Source organism: Mastigoproctus giganteus, chromosome 3 (assembly GCF_048544385.1).
Source record: "Mastigoproctus giganteus isolate SK-2022 chromosome 3, ASM4854438v1, whole genome shotgun sequence".
Lineage (NCBI taxonomy): Eukaryota > Metazoa > Arthropoda > Arachnida > Uropygi > Thelyphonidae > Mastigoproctus > Mastigoproctus giganteus.
The window spans coordinates 225094739-225113282 of record NC_143577.1 but is presented as its reverse complement, the minus strand read 5'-3'; the positions used below and the strand labels follow the sequence as shown (position 1 = coordinate 225113282).

General features: G+C 38.2%; 1 protein-coding gene across 1 annotated transcript in view; it reads left to right on the top strand.

The window, feature by feature from the left end:
• Positions 1–18544, top strand: part of LOC150088793 (uncharacterized) — a 152837-nt gene that overhangs the window by 10619 nt on the left and 123674 nt on the right. The window contains exon 2 of the mRNA XM_090370327.1: positions 6554–7101. Within this exon, the coding sequence (XP_090226453.1) occupies positions 6554–7101 (548 nt within the window). The remainder of the gene's footprint in view (positions 1–6553; positions 7102–18544) is intronic.

Sequence of the window (18544 nt, the reverse complement as noted above, 5' to 3'; positions counted from 1 at the left end):
AATTTCTATAGATATGACTTTTCTAGACCTAAAATAAAATAATATATACAACACTCCAAATGCTGATTCTACATGCATTATAGAGCCCTCAGAGGAGACGCGCAAAAAATCAGTACACGGATGGCTAAAACAACCAACCGAATGTGAAAAGTAGAAAAGGTAAATCTAGCACAAGATTTAAAAAGATCCCCAAGAATGCTGAATTTGAAAGAAGAAAATTGTTGTTTTTCAATTGTACAGACAAGGTCAAACGGACAATTACTACTGTCCCAGTATTTAATGAGTACCGTAAGGTCTATAAACTGAATATGATGATTGTTACTGCTTCACCTTTACTCTCTGGTATGTCTAGTATGTGGGAAATTACATAATGCAAATAGGTCATAAGCACAAGTGCTATTCAGATAAGAAGTTATATGGTGTCAATTAAATTTATTGCTCGTACCATATGGGTAAATTGATTTCTAGTAAGCATTAAAGACCTCTTTTGGAGTTTCAAAAGATCAATATAGATAACTTAAGGTTTTGCTGTAGCAGAATTATGGATATGGAAGAATAGAAAACATGCTTTCTCGGAATAGATTAAAGTCCTTAAAAGTATGCTTTATCACGACCAATTTTCGAAAATACTTCAGTTTTTGAAGAGGGACTGATCATTTTGTACTCTCGTAATCGATTCATGACATGAAAACAGTGGGGAAAAAAAAAAAAAAAAAAAAAGGTTTTTATAAACCAGTAGCAGTCGCTGGTAATTTCAACTGGTAGTGCCTAAATAAAAGAAATATATATCAGTGTTCTCTGGTCAATTTGCCTCTTATGCTGAATAATGAACCCCAATCTCTGGGGAAAAACCTTGCTATCTACGCCTGAGACCGACTAACTCGGCCACGGAGTGGGAAAAAAAAACCATAAGTTCCTCGCGTCATTGGCGGGTTTTGAACTCGGGCCTTTTCCACCCACTGCGGGTGGACGGTGACGTTACCATTGTGCTACACGCGGAAATGTCAAAAAAGGACAGGTATCTGTAGAGAGCCGAACATTGTTAATAAGGGAAACAACTGACATGTATCTGCACATTTTCACAGCTGCGATAGTGTCAATGTTCTGTGGAAAATGTCCCAGTTCGTTTACTATCACAGAATAAAGTCCAAAAGCGAACAAAAAATACTTCCCATGGGTCGGAGAACTTTTATGGGATTTTTTTTTTTTTTTTTTTTTTTAGCACCGTTGCAGTGCCAGTCGGTTTTGGGCAACAGTCACTAGTTTTTTCATCCCTAAAATAGGAAAATGTACGATAGAATGCAAGCAATTTACGTGCATATACTGACGCTCATGGTCTTAGTTACATCTGAGAAAATTATAAAAAAACCAACTCTGCCTTCTGTTGAAGTTGGTAGAGGGTCGCCTGGTTTTTCATCCCTCTAAGCAGGAAAGTCGATCATAGAACACGCACAACTTACACACGCGTATATTGACCGGGATTCGCTTGTTACATGCAGATGGAAAGACAGCGGATAATAGGCACTTTACTCATGTGTGAACGTGCCCAAAATTGTTCGTACCTTTTGGGCGCCTCCGTAGCCAGGTGGGCAGGAGCAGCAGTGCGTAGCACACACTTCTTGATTAGACCGGGGTTCGTTGTGACCACCAAAATACGGAGGATGCGGAAAGGTCAGGGAACGGCCACTGCATATCCCCGGAGCAATATGGCCTTAGTTGCTAATCCTCCTAAAAACCAAATAACAACAACATCGTACCTTTTGGCTTCACTATTGCAGCGCAGGACTTTGCACTTCAGATGGATTAGTAGGACAGTACTTGTTGATGAGGAAATTGGCGTCTCATTCACTCAACAGTGCTTTCGCCATTATCGAGGAAATGGTCTAGGTTTGAATCTCATCGTCTGCCGAAACTGAGAAAAATTTTCAATCGGGACAGGAGAACATTTATTTAATTTTTTTCACATCATAGCCGAGATATCTGGATAGGATTGTATTGTTTTGGTTTTTTCCCTCCCCAAAACTGTGCTTTTTTTCTGCAAAACAAGAAAACAGACATTAGAATACAAGCAGTTTACAGACAAAATATACTGATGCCTCATATTGCCTTAGTTTCTTCGGCCCAAATTTTATCCAGGGCCGTTCACAGCTCTGCGATATATGGCTTGTTAAGCCTTCGATAGTGTTAAAATCCATTGAACATTTTGTGCTCTAAGAAAACATATTTCCGCTTCTGTGATATGACGGACTTTTGGGAATATGAAACAAAGCACATCCACAGAAGGTTAAATAAATTGAAAAGTTAAAATTCGCGTAAAAGTATCTTTCACGATTATCAGATCATTTAAAAATGTTTCCAGAAAGCCATTGAACAAGTAATTTTAGTTTATCCACGATAAGGTAACCCACCTCTATCTCATATCAACACATCTATTACCGATGACTGTGTCGAAGTGTCTGTCCGAACTTTCCCAATTCTTAGTCTCTTCGCTTACTTCATCTGAAACTCCCTGGTTAATTTTTCGTTTGAGTTATTTAAGTTGTTCAAATCGATTTCCGCTCTTACTAGGCTAGAAAGTTGTGATAACGCAGTTAGACTGTACCTTATAGTACCAATATTTTAATCGTTTTAATTACAGTTACCTCTCATTAGAATAGGAGTGTCTTACTATATCCTAAGGATCCTGAGGTACACTATCACTGTTCGCTATTTGTTCATTCGTTAGCAGTCTGCGCTCAACCCAGTCTTATGGTCACAAGTGCCCTCTGCTCACTCATTGCCAACATGGTAAATGCTCCATCAGCTGTGGAAGTACTCTTTAAAGCCGGAAGCCATAGTGCCTGCGGGCTCATTGTTAAGGCGCTTGTATAAATCGGAAAATAATCATGACGTGAACACAAGGAAGCAGTAACGAATAGAATAGCGAAAAATCTCTGTTTGCAAAACTGAAATAAAGGACACGAGGCGTGAAAACTGTGGCAACTAAGTGTGAATCCTGTTAACTTATTTCCATCTATTCACACGCTTATCACATCAGTTAAATTTTCTAAAGCATGCATAGGAAAAGCGATCTCCAACACACATACAGAGTGTACTGGTTCACGCAGACTGATAAATAGCAGTTTTCGTTGGTATTGACTATACGGCCCACATTTTTCGCAGACCTTCTTTGGCGTGCTTTCATTCCATTCTTTCATTGCTTGAGGGTGTACACTAGCATGGACAATTGACAACCGGCTAGACCTGTTTTATAGACTCAGAAACGCTGATTAAATTTTATAATACTCAATATCTGACAGGAAACGCGATAATTTTGCAAAATTATAAATTTTCAAATCGATGATTTAAGAATCACTTCGGATTTTAGAACACCGGATTATCGAGACTATCCCCGTTTGGTTCATACATGTAAATTTGTGATACCGCTGTAGATTCGAAACTTTCCCAAACGTGGCAAACTCTGTGCATGTTGTTGAACCAATAAGGTAGGGAGTCCTTCACAAATTGCGGACCTATCCAATGTCTGTGTTCATAATATGTAAGGTTTTATCAAAAGTCAGCGGCGCTTACAATGTCTTTTGAGAATGCGCATACCAAGTTTTAACTTGGTATTGAACATTTGTGTTCTTATTTGTTTCTTTTTCCTGAAAATTACGAAATTTGTTGTTGTTAATCCTGCATTCTTAACAAAAATTTAAACAGGTAATGAGTCTTGGATATGACCCAGAGACGAAGGCTCAAAGCTCCTAGTAGAAAGCAATTTAACGCTAAGACCAAAAAAAGTTACAGACTCAAAATCACATAAGGCCATGCTGATTACAATTTTTTGACAATGAGGGAATGGTGTTATTAGTACAGTATTCGTTTCGCGAAGTGTTTCTGTTAACGTTGCCTATTACTAATAAGTTTTAAAACAGTTGAAAGATTCAATACGCCGTAAACCGCATAAAAATGGTCAATCCATCATACGACAACGTACCGTACGATGCATCACTCGCAGTCTGGCAATTTTTGACGGACGAAAACATTCATGTCGTGTTTCACCCACCTTATTATTCAGATTTGGCACCATGTGATCTTTGGCTATTCTCAAAATTTAAACAGGACTTGAAAGGGAAACAGTTTGAGTCGATTCAAGAAATCCAATCAAACACAAAAGACCGCCTAAAAGCATCTACTACAAATGACTTCCAAAATTTTTTTGATTAGTGGCAGGAAGGAACGGTGGAACATATTTGTGATTGCTGAAGATTATATTGAAGAATATTCGCATTTATCATGAATAAAATTCATTTTTTTTTTGCAACGTCCACCGAACTTTTTTTTAATCAAATCTTGTATATAGTAATCTTTTTTATTGTTCATGCGTTGATAAACTCTTATCTTTCGTAGACACCACTGAACACTGATGAGGCTACTTCCCCTCGATCTGTAATGTCCTATTTTCTGTCTCTCTCTCTCGACTATAAACAGCTCTTTCACAAACACGGCATGTTCCTGTGTGCCTCACATCCAGCATCTCCCATCTCTTGGAACAACTGACAGTCCAATCTGAGTATCGGTTACAGTTATCATACGGGCGGCCAACTTTGGCCTCACAATCGAAGCCTTTCCAACCTTAGATAATCTCTCGAATATTCAAGCCACCGAAATAACCAATTGACTAAGAACATCACGTTTATCTTGAGAACACGTGAGTTTTTGCCCACCTACCCGGAGTGTTATCCCGAATGTGGAATGTGGTTGAGAGTGCGATAAACTGAGGGCGTCTGTGGTGAAAGTATTAATGCCCTGCGCGTTAGTACGTGCTCTGGGATGGCCCCCCGATCTACTCCACTCTGCCATACTGATAACTCCTTGCTCTGGCAGGGTTGAGACAAGTTTGTTCCGATAGCGATGTGGAGATACCTGGCGAACGCTTTATGCACTGCTTGCGCCATAAAACGTGCCACAGTGACCTTTATTTGACCTACATGCCGTAGCCCTGTGACTGAACTTCTCGGGCGAAGGGAAGAGAGCGTTCTGGTTGTAGCCGTGCGGGTCTTGTGCACTTTCTGTCATCATTGGCTACGCTTTATACATGTTTTAAGCCGATCATTGCAATGCTGCAGGGAGGTCGGCATTTTAGACAGAGAAAGTCGATGACAGCATTAACAAAGAAGCAGCAAAAATACAAGCCCTAACCCCAGACATGGGAGTGTGCTACGTATCATTCAGCACTTTACATGTTAACCAGTATCTACAGGACTATCAAGTAACAAAGAGAACCAATAAATCCATTTAAGGTATTTGTTAAGTCCATGAAAGAGGTTCAGCTGGAGTGTAAGAGATCTGAACTAGAAAACCCTGTTTCTTCACAGCGTGAAATAAAATGAATGAAACTTGGCCATGACCGCGGGTGTTTTACAATGTTCCATTCAGCAATTTAGGTTTCTTCCTAACGTCACCACAAATATGATTTCAGTCACCTTCAAATCGAAACTATTATTAATTTAAAAGACCCACTGATATTCAATCAATAAACAGATAAAATATTCAATCAATAGACATACGATAAAATGAAAAGCCTTTTCATTCTTCATCCGCACTGTAAGCCGTAGTGGAAATCAAATTCACTAATTACGACCTTTTACAAAGTAGTAGTATATGAATTATCCTAATTATTAGTGCCTGCCCAGACACTGATGCAAGAAAGCAAAGTGTATTTAGAAGAAGTTGAAAACAATGCAGCCATGTGTCACTAGTTACTGGCTCACAGGCTCCAGTTTAAATCTATCCTTGACATTCTTAGGCCTACCATCCACAGCCACAAACTGTAAAGGAAATGATGGTAGGCCTAAGAATAAGTGGTCTGAAGAAATATTGAAGAATTTATCACCACTGTCTTGTGCTAGCGATAGAAAAAGCAGACCTAGAAAAAGAAAATCCTCCAAAAAAAGTGAAATCCTGGCTTTCGATCCTTGCAAAGAAATCATTATGGAAAAGTAATAACTCAATAGATCTTATTCTGACTCGAAGGAAACGGTACTGAACTTGAAAAAAATCTGCGGATCTCGAAAGTCACTTTACATCTAATCAAGCAGAAGAAATATTAGATTTAGAAAAGCAGGAGTAGGCTCATTCCCTTGCTCTGTATCCCCAACAGTTACAGCGAATGAGACAGAATGTATCATTTGTAGAGAAATATTTTCTGATAACTGGATCCTGTGGTGCACTTGAAAATTCTGGACATATGAAAAATGTGCTGATTTTGAATCAGCTGATCTTTATAACCATTGCGATTATTGTATTGCCAAAAGAAAGATTTAAAATAACAAAACCTAGATTGTCGGGGCTACCCTGCACGCTTTGCCAATCAATAAAATGTTGCTGTTAGTATTTTATCAGTCAATTTATTATGTTCTGTTTAACTTTTATAATCAAAATTAGAATAAAGTCTTGAAATCTTAATAAACCATTGCTTGCAAACGATACATCAACCTTTCTTTAATTTTGTATGCTGTGATTCTCGTCTTGAATTTGTTGTCTTTTTTTTTTTTTTTTTTAATTTCAGCCGCCATCCTGAGAGTTTAGATGAAGCATCCAGCCTTTGTCGAATGTCGAAATCCCATCCACCGTTGTTCAAGATGCCGAAAGAATTTGAGAAGTCTATCCTTGACATCAGCAGTTCCGATCCAAGGAATCAGGTATTTAATGGACATGAACAGACAGAAGGCACGAGCAGCAGGGAGTTCACAGGCTCCAGTTTAACTGATTTTTTAATAACCCACTTTGACAAAGAAACGAAAGTTTATGAAGAAAACCAAATAATAGAAGAAAATATTGGAAGTGGTTCGAATATGTCGACAGCAGGACTGATACCTGATAGAACTTTATGGAATAATGACTTGAAAATTGGTAATCAGTTAGAGCAGAGTACTGAATTTGAATCTGAAGTGCTTTCATCTAAGGAAATGTCGAACGAGGAAGAAAAAGTCGTTTGTACATTAGAAAGCTTATCAACGATGAAGGACATGTCACTAGTGACACAGAACGAACAGTCGATTTCTAAAGAGAAATCTTTTAGAGAAGACCCAGATAACCCTGCTGAGACCAACACAGGTAAGAAACATTTATTTTGTATTCGTGTTTTACTTTTGGAAAAGAACTTTGTGGTTATGATAAGAATTTCATGGAAAAATGAAGTCATACGTGGTGTAATCAACTGAAGATCATCAGTTGCAGCTAACACTTTCTATAGATAATTTAATTTTTAATTTAATTTCTGGATAAGTTCATATATCTTCGTTGCATATAAGCCTAACCTGTAACCTTTCTTAGCGTATGACAAATATTACTTTCTCTGAACTATTCTTTCCCCTTCGCTCTCACCATATCTTCTAAACAGCTCCTGGATTCTGTATGAATCACAGATATACCGTACTGCGAAACATTGTTTCCACATTTCGGGCAAGACCCCAAAACTTCTCTTGACCTCCTAGATTCTGTCCAAAAGAGATTAATCAGGTTAATTAATTATTTATCAATAACAACCTCACCCCACTTCCACTCGCACAGACGTTCATTTTCTGCTGCATTTCCTTTATCCATCCATGGGCTCCTTATTGGCATCTGCAGTTCGATCTTTATCTTCTGAATATATGCATCAAGTGATCAACATTTATTCACAGTTCAACTTCAAAGTCGCCGAACTGACTTTTTTTCGTCGTCCTCGTTTATCCATTTACTTCTATTCCATCAGAACAAACTCCATTCATGTGTATTTTCTGAGAATTGAAATCTAAAGAATTTAAGTCCAATGTCAATCAACGAATGTCTTCTGTGTTCCCATTTCTAGAGTAATATAATTTCCAATACGTTTTGTGTTTGGAGGTACCATAAAAATGTCTTAAAAGGCTTTAAAAATTAAGTTTTGTTTAGTTTGTTTTGAATTTTCGCAAAGGCCATGAAGTATGGTTTAACCACACTCAAAGTTACTACGATAAATTGTTCCTTTTGCGGCGTAAATGTATCACTGTCTCTTAAACAAAAAGAGTTGTTCAAGAATGTCTTTCTCTGATTTATTCACTCTGATCTTAATCTCACATTTGACGACATCTGAAATGAATGACTGTTTCTATCTTAAGGATTATCAAAAGTCATTGACGCCATGAAGATTTTGTAATCTTGAAAATGCAAAGCATGCAGTTAATAATACACTTGGAGAGGCGAAACGCTATTCAAAACACCAGTAATGAGAGTCAACCTTATTAAACAGGTCATGAGTTGGATGTGCTTCAATCTGATTTTTCATTTTAAAACATCCGAGAGAAATTGTGAATAATTGGATTTGATGATATGCGTGCGAAATTGCAGACAAGCCACACCATTATTCCATGTTGCATGTCCAGAGATAGGCTTCAATCTAAGGAAACGTAAGTGGCAAACATCACGGCTGCGTGCACCCTATAGAAACTTCATTAACGTGCCTGTTATCTTGGTGATTTGTGGCTGTTAGATGTTTTTGTGAAGAAATGTTTGGTCTAATAGAAAGGCATGTCAGTAATTGTACAGAGGTTTATGTAATACGCGATCTGGTCTAACTCGTCCAACTGCATACACACACGTGCCCTTTTCATCTTAAAGCGTTTTTAAAAAAGAAAAATCGACAACTATTTCTCCTTTTCGTGTATGCAGCAATTATTTATTTTTCCCTCTATGGTAATTAATTATGACTAAAGAGATTGGCCATTTTTTTTTTTTTTTTTTTTTCGTTTCAGAAACACACAAAGGCAACAATTAAGATTTGATTTATCTTTTTACATAAATAGATACTTTAATTTTGGTTCGAGGTTTTTTTTTTAATTTATTTATTTTTTATTTGTGTGTGTGTGTGTGTGTGTGTGTGTGTGTGTGTGTGTGTGTGTGTGTGTGTGTGTGTGTGTGTGTGCACGAGAAAAGAAATTTATTATTTAAATGGTACGAGATTAAGGCCGAAGAACTGAGGCTATTCGGTTTAGTGAATATGAGCCATAACTTAAACAAACCTTTTTGTTGTTTGGACTATTCAGACTTGGAATAGACATCCAATTTCATACATCATTAGCAATTTTTGTATTCAATATGTATGGCATATTTTGACATTGAGAAATGTTACTATCATTTCTCTTATTCCGTTCTAGCAACTGTTTCTATCAAACGTTGAATTGTTAATTAATTTAATTATGTCTTTCAGGAATAACTTGCCCTACCATTAATATCCGGACACTTGCTGTCAACAAATAACATTTATTTACAGGAAAACTAATAGCGTATGTTGAAACCTTTTAGCCTTTATTACAACCTCCGTGGAACACTCATCACCAGTTCTTTTGCGCATTGTCATTTGGGATATCGTTCTTGCATTCCCCATATTGCATTGCGATGTCAACTGTCGCACAGTGACCTGTTGTTGAGCCCGTACAACGCTCTGCACCCTTCGCTCACACGAACCTTGCGTACTCCTCTACAGTTCTGTCGGTGGAAGGTGGGTTGACCCGTTCGACACCATCCTTTTTTGCAACTTAACCACAGTGGGCCGTTAGCAACTGACAAGACGTGCCATTTCCGATATGGAAGCACCGGACGCACGAGCTCCCACAATCATGCCCTTTTGAAACTCCGTGGCATCTTTACTATGTCCCATAACCTATTTTATCACCTTGACTTGCGCTACCAGATGCAAATTACCACTGCTCCAACATACGATGCTGTTTGGCTTTCTGTACTGCAAGCAATATGGCATGTTCCATTATGGATGGGGTGGCCATATTTAAGTGATCACTGAGTGTATATATTAGATTGCTTTATTAATAAATTAAAACGCATAAACACAAATAGAAATGGTACTTCCTAAAAGAAATTTCACAGAGGTTTACAATTTATCATCCAAAATAAATAATAATAAGAGGAACTATAAATTTGCGACAACAGAGTCACCAGCACTGCAAATTTCATTTTAATGAGGATGCAATATGAAGAAAAAAAATTACGATATTAGGGTCCCCCGTAAATGATTACATCTACCCATATATTTATTTTGTCTGTAAATTGTGGGTGTTCTCTGGTCGATTTGCCTGTTTTTCTGACGAAAATAAAACCTTGCTATCTATGCCTGAGACCGACTAACTCAGCCACGGAGTGAAAAAAAACCCACTGAACTTCCTCGCGTCATCGACAGGATTCGAATCCGGGCCTTTTCCACCCAGTGCTACCCGCGCAGATACGCAATATGAAGAGTTAGAGTTCCATAAATCACCATTAAGATTTGATGATTTAAATACATAAGTGCATCATTGATAAAAAAAAATAATAAAAAATGGTCGCGCTTTCTTATTTTCAGTTGTATTCTCAAGTGAGTTTCATTTTTAGCAATTCAGATGAAAACGATAACGAATAATTTTATGACTGTTCTGTGTTGACACTAATCAAATAGACCAGTGGAACTGATCTTTCGTATGATTCCACCATTAATTTGGCCTTCACTGTTTTTAGAAAAAGCTTGAGTTTGAAGAGTTCTTAGGTTAGGGTTTTCATCAGGCAAGCCCACCGTAGAACATGCACAATTTAGAGACGCTGTACACCGACGCCTAATGGCCTCAATTGCCTCAGCAAAAATAAGTTACAATTCATATGATTTCAGTGTTTTACTCCATATTTATTGCTACTAACTAGCGTTTGCTGTTTGTCATTTAATTACATACAGTTTTCTGGGCATTCATAATTTTATAAGTAAAAATGTTCATAATTTTTTTTATGCGTCACTTGTGCAAAGTTGGTTGACACCATCTGATTATGCGTGGATGAAGAAGTTTAAAGAAATCGGAAATTTGGAGTACGAGAAAAAAGTCGGATGATGGCCCACTTCACCAGTGACAGTTGAACGTGCCGAAAATGCGCTTGGAAGTCGTCCCAAAAACCTCTTCAATGTGCTGCACGTGATCTCCACATCGGCCGCAAATGTCAAAGCTTGCTGTTGTCATGTTGGAGTACAAACAGCAACAACGAATAATTGACAAAAGGAGGAATCTGACGAAGCAAAATTTCTAAATAAGTTAAATGGACAGAAATAATGTTCACACTTAGGGTTCGTGAAAATTCCGAATTTATTATTAGTAGTGGCAAATATTGCAAGGAAGGAAGCGTACAGCATCGGCCAAGATAAAATAAACATCCACCCATTTTTGTCCATTCTCTCTAATAATTTGTGCAATCCTTCCTTAAATTTATTCAAACTACCCACTACTACCGCAATACCAGATAGAAGTTTGTTCCAACAATCAATTATTCTCTGACTGCAAGCAGATTTTTCCATATGTGTCCCGCAGCCATTCTTCCTCAGTTTAAATTTATGTCCCATCATATGTGTTGGCTGAGCAAGAGTAAGGATGCCATCAATTTAGTTTACTCAATCTATTTAAGCATTAAACACTTCAGTCAGGTCTCTTTACAGGTGCTTAGTTTCCAGACGCGGCAATTTTCCGAACAAGTATTTCTTGATAAGAGTATTCTCTTGTACCCCAGACTAATCTTGTTGCTCTTCTCTGCACCCTTTCTAAAAGATCTACATCCTTCTTGAAATGAGGCTTTCAGGCTGAATAATGTATACCGTATTAAAGTTGCTTGCCTTATACTCTTTGCCGTTGCTTGCAAAATTCCGTATATCATTGACAGAACCCCATGAGCTGTCCTAACAGCTCGTCTTCGCTGCTCAGGGAACTTTATGTCAGACTACAATTACACCTAGGTCTCTTTCGTTCTGAGATTACTCCTATACTCTCAAATCTGTAGCAACTAATATTGTAATGGGTACTTTATGGCCTTAGTAGCCCTTGCACCAATAAATCAAACAAACAAAACTCCTATATCATAGTTTTAGTATACAAGCAAGTACATGTGCTCCTGTTTTTGCTCTTAGTAACCCTAACACAGCTTATATATTTGCTTGTCCTATGAGAACCCTTTCTATTTAAGTGTATCCTATCCCTGTAAAAACAGTCTCTCCTGTTAAGAAGATAGATTATGCTGTAAAAAAAAATTTTACCCCGTGAACCTTGCACGGTCTCTCCTGGGCTGAATTGATTGACAAAACTCTGATCATATATTCCTTCTTATCATGTCTGGAAAAAAATGGAGGCACTTCTAAATTTAACCTTCACTTGTGGTTTTTCTCAACATTGTCCTAATTCCAAGAATATGACCACTGGTGTGTAGCTCGGTCTCATGCAAGACAATTGTATTAGACCGTTTTTCTATGAGGGGAAAAAGTGAGACTAGGAACATGTTCTTGGATCTTCAAAAAATTTAGTGTTTCTGCAGCCTTGGACCTTCAACCAAATATTGGTTTTCAGTAGAATGGTGCGCCACTACACTGGCTCTGTCCATTCTTACTCTGGTTAGATCAAACATTTCTAGATCTTTGTATCAGTTGCGATGGACCATCTTCATATTCCTACGAAGCTCGCAATCATCCCCATTGTATTTTTTTACGTGAGATTTTGTGAAGGAGATTGTTTATCAGAAACCCATCCGAGCCTTAAACTTCTCAAGACCAGAATAACAGATGCAATCATCTGTATTACACCCGAACATCCTAGTCAATACGCGGCATAGGATTAAATTTCAATCAGTACACCTCAAAGTACCATGCATCATTCGTGGCGCATACTAAAGTGTACTGATAAGTCTATAAAAATTTTCTCATGATGCTGATTAGTTTTATTTTGCTTTTATGCAATTTTGAAATAGCAAAGATACGTTTTAGATTCTTTATACCAGCACCACAGTTTTCCCACTGGAGTTTTCGTGTTCATAGCTCTCCGTTGCCATGGTAACGTCCAAAGTCATTCTTAGTCCTATCATCTGTTCATATTATCATAAAGTTTCAGGGAGTGCACTGAAAATCGCACCATTTATTAATTTGGAATGGTACGAGAGAAGGTCACACATCGTTCTGTGTTATGCAGAAAGCTTTCTATTAATTTCTTACAGAAATAAGTAGAAAATTGAATCTTTATATCGAGTTCACAACAGTTAAAACTTTCCATTATTTTAACAATTGTTAAACATATTCACTATCGCTTATCATGCTCTTTATGCAACATAGGTTTATAATTCACTTCCCCCCTCTTTTTCCTTACTATCCCCCCAACGTGAGTTTAGAGCACCGTACTTTACGATAGCTTACAGGTACTTAACCCCCATAAATAACGCGGATGAAGTTGATTGGACGTCGTGTGTGTGTTTCCGAATGAAACAATAAGGAAAAAAAAACAGAATGTGCTGGATTGCTTGCTTTGAAAGACTCTTAAAGGGAAACCCTGCTGTTAGGACTACGGGTAGATCTCTTGATGTTGTGTGTTTTATAGCTTCTATATAGATGCCATAATTTTTACTGAGGATGAAGATTTTTTCTTTTTTTAGCAGGGTTAACTCCGTGTCACTTTATATGGTGATTATTTATCCAAGAAAAAAATATGTATTATACCCTTGCTTTTCTTTTCTTTGGCTGGCTCTGCCTTGCTCAGAAGTAACCTTGACGAATTTCAGACTCACTCCACACAGTATTATCTACATACAAGGTGTATATCCATCCTTCTTAACAATCAAGCATTGAGGGGCAGATGTCAACCTTATTTCCTTTAGAAACCAGTTAGACTAGAGAATAGGGACCAGGACAAATGACGCGACGAGATACCACAGCGCATTAAAGTCGTGGCCTGTTGTCTTAGACAATGTAGGTGGATTCGGGCGTGAAATATTATAGAGAAAACATTTCCATCCTTCTGATTTCCTCATTTCTTGGAGAAAAAAGGGTCATTAACACATGCTGTAGGTCCTCCTTATGACGTATACTTTTACAAACTGTTGATCTGTTATTTTCTGGTCTTTTCATTAATTAACTGAAGAGATAAAGTTTTGAGGTCGCTATTTAAACCTGCTTTGGGTTTGCATTGGCGTAGAAAGTAACCAACGTTTTGGTATTGCTAATGCAAATGATACTTTTTTTAAAAGCAAAGATATGTGATAGAAATTTATGAGTGCCGCTTGGAAAAAAGTGTTCAGGAGATGCTGGAGGTTACCTTGCAAGATAGTGTACTGGATGCATTAAGTATGACATTGGCGTGGTGAAGGCATTTTTTTTTGTAATCCCTGGAAATACTTCTGAAGGAATATTGTTCGTTGTTCTAAAGAACAGAAGGAAAAGGGATAAATGAGGAAGAGGAAAAGTTTATTGAATTTGGGGTTTCAGAGGTGAATGGATGTTGATTACTTGAAGGACGTGTTCGGACTGGTTTGGAAGAGAACAGTGGAATTACAGATAACAATTCGGAAGAACAGTGCCCATGGAAATTTCTATAGAAAAGACATTATTACACTATTAGTTTATTAATCTAATAGGATTCACCCTTGAACAGCCATAGTCTGGGAGGGTGTAGGTGTGAGTAACCATACGCACATGAAGTTACATTGCAGTACTGTGGGTCCCACCTGCTGAAATATTTACATGAACAACATATATACGTCTTATTTACAAACCAATTCGGAGGTATTTTTCATAATTGGGTGAGATAAAAGCGTCCCCCAAAACTTGTCTTCGTTATGCAGCATCTTCGCAAAAGCTTTCGGCGTCAGTCTTCAGATTGACGCCGAAGACTATCAAACATGTTACGTGAGGAGGGGCGAGATACGAGTAGACCCGGACCAGTAGAGAGCCTCGCATTGTTCCGAGGACGTGAAATTATGTCGTCGATTTTTGGCGCGTCTACTCTAAGTTTGAGAAATTGGGCAAGCTTCAGAAAGTTTTTTGTGATAACTCGTAGCTTCCAAGGCTTGATGTTGAGGTTCGAATATAGCGTGGCTCGTGCAATTGTGAAGGTATTTTTAGTCAGCTTACTGTGAGTAATCTGAGAAACCAATATTCAAGCCCAAAAACAGCTTTAAGATGATAACTAGGGACGAAAGACCAAATATGTGAATCGTATAAGCATTTCATAACTATTTAGTATGGTGGTTAAGAATATTCCTACTTCTCATGCCTAGTGGCCAATAGGGCCAAATGTATGGCATGTGGGTGAAGTGCGGTAGAAAAGTTACTCATCCCACATTAGCCCTAGATCCAAAAGAGCGGTCACCTTCGAAACTGATGTCCCCTTACCGCAATTGGGACGTTAGTGTTTTTTTTTTAATTTCCTTGTTAGAGATCGTGAGCCGGGCTTGATTTACTTGGCTCAGGACATGCATCCGAAGTTGAACGTCTGTGTGATAGAAAATGGAAAGAATGAGTGAGACAGTCAGGTTAATTGATGACCATCTCTTTTGCAAGAGATGGTCATTTAATTAACCTGACTGTCCTCTTTTGAATAAGGTCTGAGTGTCTAAAAGAGGATTTAATTTCATATTAGGGGCATCCCCCCCCCTTCCGTCTTAAAACCTGATCTAGGAGAACACAAATCCGGTAGAGATATGGTAGTGAAAAAAAAAAAATAAATAATAATAAAAACCGAGCCATGCCTCGTTACCCGAGTTTCCTTGACGATAATTGAAACAACCTTGTCTTTAAAAGGGCACTTTCGTGTCTTCTTGGATTTTTACAGATAAAATCAGTAGTCCATCTTCTCTTTTGTTGCAAATTGGACAGTTACTTATTTGCTACCTTTTGTTTGGTGATAAACACCCACTTCTTGTACAAATAATGTATGTAAGACGATTATATTTTGCCTCCTCTTTGAAGAGGGGAAATATCCAATCTCTCGTTATATACTTCCCACGAAGATAAATGGCCAAAACTGCAACTGGAGATAGCTGGTACATTGTAATTTATTCACAAACTAAATTCCAAAAAAATGTTAAAGTATTAAGTGGTCCTTAATGAACACATAATAACAGTATAACAATACAGAAATTGTTCTTAGTTCACGCTTGCTGGGACTATTGAGAGAGCCACCGAAGCATGACCACCGTGCATAACAAAATAGAATTATATCTACTTTGTATCTTTTTCACATTTTTTTGCCTAAATCGTTTTTCTCTAGGTGGACTGTGCAATTATCATTTTGCCAAAACAGGTTCTTTATGATAAAATCATAGTTCATAGATAATGCTTATCATCTACCCGTTTTATCTCAGTTTCTGTACGTCACATCTAAAGAGAAATCAATAACAGCGAAACGTGACAAAATGCACTGGCGTATGGGAGGGGGCAGATTTGGTGACTTCATTATTTTTCTCGTGTAATAGGGATCTTGCAGAGCGTGCGAACTCTTCAAAATTAATGCCAGCTGCCAGTTACGTGTTTTCGACCGTTGCATTTTTAGTTAAAAGTATGCGTTCTTAACAAATACTGCTGATGATGAAGTTGATATCACTTCAGGTTTGCTTCCTCTTGCTACCGATGAACGCAGCTGTGGGATTAAATGTTGACCCTAATTCTGACTGGAGATAAGAAGGTGATATTTCAGTGTGCTATGATGGTCATTTGATTGGTTTAATCAAGAAAATCTGGTACGGATAATGGTTATCTTTCTCTGATTCCTACATTGTGCCATCCTGCGCAGCTGCTAATAATTCATCCAAGTTTCTTCCGATCCCATCACGCATGATAGTGCAGTAAAGGTAAACTGCAACCATTATCAATCCACTATGGAAACCTCCTCAACAATCCATTTTGAGGGAAATTGACCATAATCTGCCACACTGGTCCAGTGCGGATTTAGCAGTCAGAGGCTTGAACCTCGGTCTACTCAAAGAGCGCGTGCTACTGTACTCCCGCCCCTGACCCTCGGCTTCGAAAGTCTACTATAGTGCAGTAGTATTACTTAATTCTGGACACTCCTAGAAATATATATAAAATTCGCTTATAATCAATGTTTATTACCGTCTCGAATCCAAAGTTCATTTTATTCTGAATGAAAATTATCTTAGTTACAATTTTAACATTTTTTTTTAATAACTTAAACAAGACTTGAATACAAATACCTTTATTAAAAAGTAAATGTGAACTTATAAAATCTCTTAAGGTGAAATTAAGTGTAAAACTTTATTTATGTTAATGTTTTGTTGGGTTTTGCATTTAAACCAGTTCCAATTCACCTCGGCATAGAATCTACTAAATACCATAGTTCTTCAGGTGGAATGACCCTGAACTAATCCTGAATGGATTAGTTCAGGGTCATTCCAGCTGAAGGAAAAGGGCTACTAATCCTGAATGGTAGTCTCCATCAGTTCCCTTTTATTGCTGGAATTTCGGCGGGAAATAATACCCGTCAGTGTTGACAACAAATTTCCAGTCGAATTTAGGTCCGTAATATTGATACTGTTAGTACCAAAATAGTACTTTCCTTACTCCGACAGTTTTTTGGGGCCCATCGGTACAGATATACACTTCAAATTTGGTAAGCCCACCTCCAAGTTTCTTTGCTGTTCCTTCATACATACGTATGGCCTTCCACACGAAGTGAAACTGCTTAGAAAGCGACGAATCATTTCTGTTAGGGTTACATTAGTATTCTCTGTTCTTTCGACATAGCACAGTGGTAGAATTAGTACTTTCTGGTTCGAAAATGCTTTTTTTGTGTGTGTGTAAAAATTTTAGGAATTTTAATCTGACGTAATGTGTCAGTCCTCGCGGGGAGCACAGTGGTTATAATCACCATCCTTCCCACAACGTGTGACAAGGTTCTGCGTTCGAATCCCGTCAGTGACTTGAACTTTTATGGGTCTTTTACATCGTGGCTTAGTTAGCCGGTCTCATGCGAGAATAACAAGGTTTTTACTCCCAGAATCCTGAGCTCTTTTCGTCCAGCAAAACAGGCTAGTTCTTGTACCGTTTTAGGCCATATTGCGCTATGTATAATATGGCTGTAAATTGGGAGTATTCTGTGGTCCAGTTGCTGTTTGCCGGACGAAAAACCGGAGTTTCCAGGAAAAAAATATACAGGGTGTTTCAGTTAAACGTTTCAGAACTTCTAAGAGGGGTAGGGTACATCCTGACAACTCGAAATCATATAGCAATGTGGGGTCGGAAATGCTTTCCTGAAGCGGTGTTGTACACAGAAGCACCATAAAGAAAAGAGACCGTAAGTGAGAAATCGTTTTAATAATACATGAAAAGAAGCAAAAGGTACATGGATTAAAGTAAGTGTTCGAAGTTTCTTCCACGGGCTACAATGCACGCCTCACATCTCCGACGCATGGACATCCAAACATTCTGGAATACTCCAGGCGAATTTCTTCGGCAGCTACTGCGATTCTTGCAACCAGCTCCTCAGCATTGTCAACAGGGGTGTCATAAACTAGCGATTTCATATGACCCCAGAAATAAAAATCAAGACATGATAGGTTGGGTGACCGAGCAGGCCAACGCACGGGACCACCACGTCCGATCCACTGTTGACCAAATGTGACATCCAGGTAGTTACGAACATCTCCGCTATAATGGGCAGGTGCTCCATCGTGTTGGAACCACATTGTCTGTTGCGTCGATGCAGAAATCTGTTCATCTCTCAAAAGTTGTGGCAATACTTGC